This window comes from Helianthus annuus, chromosome 13 (assembly GCF_002127325.2).
Source record: "Helianthus annuus cultivar XRQ/B chromosome 13, HanXRQr2.0-SUNRISE, whole genome shotgun sequence".
In the NCBI taxonomy this organism is placed as follows: Eukaryota; Viridiplantae; Streptophyta; class Magnoliopsida; order Asterales; family Asteraceae; genus Helianthus; species Helianthus annuus.
The window spans coordinates 167,444,279-167,450,666 of NC_035445.2; the positions used below are offsets into that span (position 1 = coordinate 167,444,279).

At 37.4% G+C, this 6,388-nt stretch overlaps 1 protein-coding gene across 1 annotated transcript; it reads right to left on the reverse strand.

Annotated features, from left to right (window-relative positions):
• Positions 1-1,466: 1,466 nt before the first annotated feature.
• Positions 1,467-5,614, reverse strand: LOC118479246 (putative disease resistance protein RGA1). Its single transcript, XM_035981744.1, has 2 exons — positions 1,634-5,614; positions 1,467-1,554 (listed from the first exon to the last, which is right to left on the reverse strand). Exon 1 carries the CDS (start codon positions 5,545-5,547, stop codon positions 1,639-1,641), a length of 3,909 nt encoding a protein of 1,302 aa, XP_035837637.1. The 5' UTR covers positions 5,548-5,614; the 3' UTR covers positions 1,467-1,554; positions 1,634-1,638.
• Between the last annotated feature and the right edge of the window lie 774 nt (positions 5,615-6,388).

Here is a 6,388-nt window from a genome sequence, read left to right on the forward strand (position 1 = left end):
CACTGGAATAATAATTCCGTTGAAATCTGCATGAAGATTCTGCATCTTTTCTAGGCTTTCTTCACTCACACCATTTTCAAATTCTACAACATTTGTGACATGGTTTCTCATTTTTGTTGTTTTTTCGATTTCTGTTGCAACCTTATCTTGAATCTCAGTAATGTAACAAGAATGTTTAAGAAACTCAAGAAGCTTGATAGATTTTCTTCTTTCTTGAACTGCAAATTTAAAAATTCAAGGGTCAAACAACACTCTTTGACATTAGTGGTCAATCCCGTTGCTTTTCAAATTAAATATAACAAGAATGTTAAAAAAACAACTTTTTTCCGTTAAAGATGATGTGGAACCTGTTGCATTTCTATCCCAGTTATAAATCCATTTTCAATGAAGAATGGTAACCAATTTGTAAATCAATATCATTTGTTTGACATCAAGAGTCAAACTATACTTCATATTTTGTGGATACGACAATTTTAAGTCATTTATATATAATACAAGGGTTCATGTGGTTATCTCAAATGGATCAAATAGTATTATTGAAAAAGTAAACTCAAAATGTGTTATTTGTATACTTAAAATGTGTTATGTGTATACTTATAAAGTATACACATGCATGCTGTCAAAATCAATTCCAAAAGCATCTTTGAATAATCAAAAGCAGTTTGTTATATGATAATGGGGTGGTCCAATGTTGCAGACTGAAAGGAACTTACGCTTATGCCATTGACAGTTTGATTATTATTTGCTGATCCATTCATTATATGCCCGAGATTTACACTGCCAAAATCTCTCATTCAGAGGTTGAGACTTTTCTCTGTTCTCCCATATGTCTCGGTCAACTGTGAATGTTCATCCTTCACAATTTCATGGTTAGAGGGTCCTGCAAAACATAGTTGTATTATATAAGATATTCGATTTGATTACCTGTCACAGAGAAAGAAATGTGACTAAGCGTGGCGCCTAAGTGAACGAATACAACAAAAGACAGAAACATACAAGTCTAAAACGAATATCATATACAATATACAAGGTTTTAACGTAAAGGAGTGAATATTACAATAATTTTCAAAAAATCCCAAGTTGCCTATATATATATTAGGGCAATCTTATGGTATGTTTACTACAGATTAGAGATGTACAAAAAAGCCGGTTTTGATTTTCAAACGAATTCCTAACCTGACCCAATACCACACCTGAAACCGGTTTGACCCACACCGATTCCAACCCGACCCAAATCGCCAATCTGTATATCAGTTCCTACTCTCGTTACTAAATGTACACCTCTAGCATATTCTATAGAAGAAATAGTTTAAGTTGGTCTTAATAAGATTCCTTAATTGTAAACCAGTTGGGCTTCCAACATAACCAGTTGGGCTTCCAGCAATGAAACAGGCCCAAGAAGAAAGAAACCAGTAGCAAAAACTTTGAAAATAAATAATTTGAGGTTTGAAAAAGTTAATTGTTACCTGAGGGTGGGAGCCAGAGGTTCGCATACGGGTCACCAAAAAAACTAACTGCCTTGATTAAGCCATCGGCTGTGATGGCTTTAGAAATCTGATAGGATGTGAAGATGGTGGTAAGATGTGTTTTTTCCAGTTATGTAAGAAACAATTGCTATTTAATTAAGAAATACCTTTTCTAGTCTGTTATGTAGATGCAGGGGATATGAGAGATTCGGGCCCAGTAGTGGGAGCCTCTTCCTTCACATCTTTCTTTCAATTTTGGGCAATTACTTATACCCAAAGTCAAAAGTGAAGGTAACAGCGTCTCTAGTAGATCGTTCAACTTTGGGCAATTGGTAATCCTGAGATGTTGAAGGGATGTGAGGTGTTGGGGTCCCGTTGAAAGTGATTCCAGATTATCAAATCCAGTTATGTCCAGAGATGTAAGAGAAGAAGGGAGAAGGGGGGACAATTGACTAAAATTCCTCACATTGGGTTCATCAAATAATCTTAGGTCGACAAGCGAAGCAGGGAAATTCTGATAGCCCCATTCTGAGATGGGCTTTTTCAACCCCCCTGTTGTAAGCCTAACCAAATTGGGAGGCCAAAGCCCACGAGGAAAGGAAGCATCAAGCATTGGACAATTTATGATACACATATGTTTTAACATGGTGAGATTGGATAGCTGAAGGTCAGGAAATGACTCCAGATTTTCACAATCTGTTGTGCTCCAACTGATCAGATTTGGCACCTGCAGGTCACCAAATGCCTTCATGTTTTTGCAACTTCTTATGTTCAGTTCTGTGAGATTTGGCAGATGGAGGTTAGGAAATGACTCTATGCTTTCACAACGTTCTATTCTCAACCTGGTGAGGTTTGATAGCTCAAGGTCAGAAAATGACTCTATGCTTTTACAACCTCGTATGTACAACCTGGTGAGATTTGATAGCTGATGAAGATCAGAAAATAACTCCATGTTTCTACATTCACTTATTGACAAAGAGGTGAGGTGAGTGGAGTTGCTCAATTGATTTATTGATTTTAGATTTTCACAACCATTTATATCTATAGCAAGTGACTTGAGATTCTGCCCTCCTCCACCTGTTGTTGTTGCTCTTGGTAAGGAGACATGTGTAAGTGAGTCAGAGCAAGTGATAGTTAAACTCTCAATGCTATTTGGACAACACAAACGCTCCATACTCTCACAGGCTTGTACATCCAAAATCCTAAGAGATGATAGGAGGTTGCCCCCATTGTTATTCTCCTCCTCTTCTTTTTCACTTAAACTCGCCAAATTTTTACACCCAAATACCTTCAGTTTCTTTAAGTTTACAAGAACTTTACTTGCCTCTTCTTCTGATTCCCACATGTATCTAATTTCACCACAACATTGTATGCGTAGCTCTTCAACTGCCCCTAAATTCTCTATAAGACCTCTCCACACCTCATCCGTAAGCCCAAAAATTGACGTTATTTTCAACTTAGTGGTTGATGAAGCTGCTCGCACCAGACTTCTCAGCACGCTTTCACAACATTTATATATTGTTAATACTCTTAGTGAAGGTAATGCTTCAACTGAGACATCAATCAAATTGGGACAGTTTATTATTTGAAGCTCTCGAAGGCATGGAAACATTGCCTCGCTATTGGTTGACCATACCTCCCAACTCGACATATTTTCAAGCCTTAGAATTTTAAGTGAAGGTAGTCGCCCAAGGGGCGGCAGAGATGTACATTTTCTACAACCCCGCAGCGACACGTGAACCAACCGATTAAAAGAAGGATCCCCAATCCAATTTGGAAACTCTATTCCCTTATAAGATTTAATCTTAAGCGATTTCAACTTATCACTACAGGGCTTTAGCTCATTGAGAACCTCTGTCTCAAGTGTTTCACTTCCAGAACCATCATCCCATTTCAACTCTAACTTGCTAATCTCTTTTAAATATAAGTTTGCTTCACGTGCATGTATTGAGCTTTGCACTTTGTTCAAACCCTCGATGGAAATTTCCCCGTGCAGATCCTTTAATCCCTTAAGCTCGGTTATTGCAAAGCCACTGTTTCCTCCGATGATGATCCTAGTGAGAGTCTGTAGGCTTTTCAACTCACCAATTCCCAAAGGCAACTTCTTCAAAAGTGGAGTATTTCTGATGTCAAAATGCCTCAGCCTTTTGAGTTTAAAGAAGCTTTTAGGCAAATTGGTCAGACTTTCACATCCAGAAACTATCAATGTCTGTAAATTATAAAGACTGCCAACATTCTCAGGCAACTCTTTTATATTTGTATCAGATAGATTAAGATACCGCAGGTGCTTCAAAGTACCAATGGAATTTGGTACCTCACATATCTTAAAACGCCTCAAAGAAAGAACCCTTAACAATGGTAGCTGAGGAAGCAAGTCAACCAAAATCTTGCTGGATAAGTAAAAATCCTTCCAGCGTTGATCTACCCCAACATATACCGGTAACAATGTTCTCAAACTTCTGGCCTTTTCAAATGCCCCGAACTTTTGGAAAGCTACGTACTCCTCACGAATAAATGACATATGTCGGTACTTGGCTAAAGCTTCCTTCGTCATCTCCATCTGATTATCAAACCTTACAAAATATTCTCCAGCAACAAATGTGGCCAGGTCGTTCATGAGATCATGCATCACAAAAAAAGATTTGCCATTAGGTGCGCGTTGAAAAAAGGACCTTGATAGCAATTTATCAAAATATTCATGGCCCAACCGTTCTGGTGACTTGTTTGCAGTTGACTCGTTCAGATACCCTTCAGCTATCCATAATAATATCAACTCCTCCTTGTCAAACAAAAAGTCCTTCGGGAACAAAGAGCAGTATGCAAACAAGCGCTTCAAATCAGCAGAAAGATCATTGTAGCTTAGCCTTAGGGCTGGAACAATTGCATCAGCATTTTCTAAATCCCATATCTTACTTTTCAACACGTCATCCCATTCTTCTACCTCGGTTTTGGTTCTCAGTAACCTTCCAATTGCCTTTAAAGCTAAAGGCAAACCACCACACTTTTTCACAATACCTTCAGCTTGTGGTTTAAGTGTTTCATGCGAATCAAAGTTATCTACATCTAATGCATGTAGAGCTAATAAAGACAAAGCATCTTCATGCGACAAATTCTCAAGATGGTCTAAATGATTAAAACCTATCTTTTTAAGCAGTTGATGCTTGCGAGTTGTCATGATTACCCTACTTCCAGTAGCCCCAGAATGAAATGGACGCACTAGGTTTTCCCAGTCGTCATAGTTTTCATTCCAAACATCATCAAGTACTAGAAGAAATCTTTTGTCCTCAAGTTGCTCTCTCAGAGCAGTTTGAAGCAGATTTATGTCTTTAAACTGCTTGTCATCTGTAGCCACTGATTGATAGATGGTTTCACTTATTTTAAATATATCAAACTCATCGGACACGCAAACCCATGCCATGAGTTCAAAGTGATCCTTCACTCGCGTATCGTTGTACAATATTCTAGCCAGAGTGGTCTTCCCCACCCCACCCATACCAACGATGGGTACGATAATGAAGTTTTGTTTAGACGGCTCATCCAGCAACAACTTGTTGATCAACTTCTCTCTCTCACCTTCTCGCCCAACAACATCAGATTCTAGCAAAGATGTTTCGTTTCTTCTAACTTTTTGTTTTTCATCTTTCACAATCAAACCAAGATCAGCTTTTTGTTTTTCTAGATGTTGTAACTTGGTGTTGATGCTATCTAACTTGTGATGCAGACGTTGACTTAGTGAGAATTTTGTGCAGCAAGTTGGGACGATGAGGTCTCTTACCTTGCTGGTGATTGCTCCCGATTCCTGTGACAGCTCACGACGCATAGCTTCGGTAGCCACATCGTCCAGAAAGTCATCGATGTCGTAAGCCAAATGTTGGAGACGGTTGAGCCATTGTTTAACAGCTTTTTTAGTTATTTCTTTCTCAGAAGCATCAGTAAGCAGATCTTGGATATGGGAGAGTGTGCTCTGCAGTTTATTGAGCTCAGAATCAATTTTCTGAGAGCGAGCAAATTTCTTGAAGGCTTCATCGGTTAGCTTCTCAAAAATGACACTGAAGAGGGCAGAAGCAGCAGTTTCAGCCATTGTTAACAGACAGTGAAGAGGGTAAACAGGAAATTGGTATGGTATGAGAGTGGTTGGTCTGGTCTGGTCTGTATGCTATGAATGTTAACAAGATCAAAGTGAAGATAAGAAAGAAAAGAGTGTTGTGTTGTGATTGGAGATAAGAAATGAGTGGACATAAAGAAAGGGTTAGTTTTTTTAGACATGTGAACCAAATGTCTTGGTCTAACAGTTTTTAGTATATTGTACAAGGGGTAGTTCCCACTATTAAATGAGCCAGCACATTTTTGTTACGATTGATTTATTGATTATACAATTATATTTTAAGCAGTGGCGGAGCCAAAAATTTTTTCTTATGGTGTCATTTTTTATAGATACCCTGGTTTATAGTAACCTGGAGTCGAACTTTTTGGATCGGTTCGGATATCGTCGGGTCAAATCACATAATAAAAGCAAATATCACAGTAAAAGTACATTGTCATTGAATAAAAACACATAATAGCATTACAAAGTCATTTGAAATATATAAAAAGATGAATTTAATAGTTGCTCTGTACGCGTTTTCATATTTTGAAAACGATTTATAATGTTTTCAATTACAACTTGCAAAAAAAAAAAAAAAAACCTCTTTTTTATTATAACAAACAAGTGCACGCATTATTCAAATGATGATCAAACATCCTGTTAGGTTAAACAATTGAAACAAAACCAATTAGACATGGGGCTATAATGCTTACTAGATTAGAAAAAATAAAAATTAAGCATGGACCTTTAGTGATTTAAAGTATACTAATTAAATTCAAGTAACTGGGCTTAATTTTTGAAATATAAATTTGTTTATTATGTAATTCTTTTAGAAGAA

What these genes read in the sequence shown, in the direction of transcription:
- LOC118479246 (XM_035981744.1), bottom strand. Translation starts at nt 5,547, where the DNA reads ATGGCTGAAACTGCTGCTTCTGCCCTCTTCAGTGTCATTTTTGAGAAG.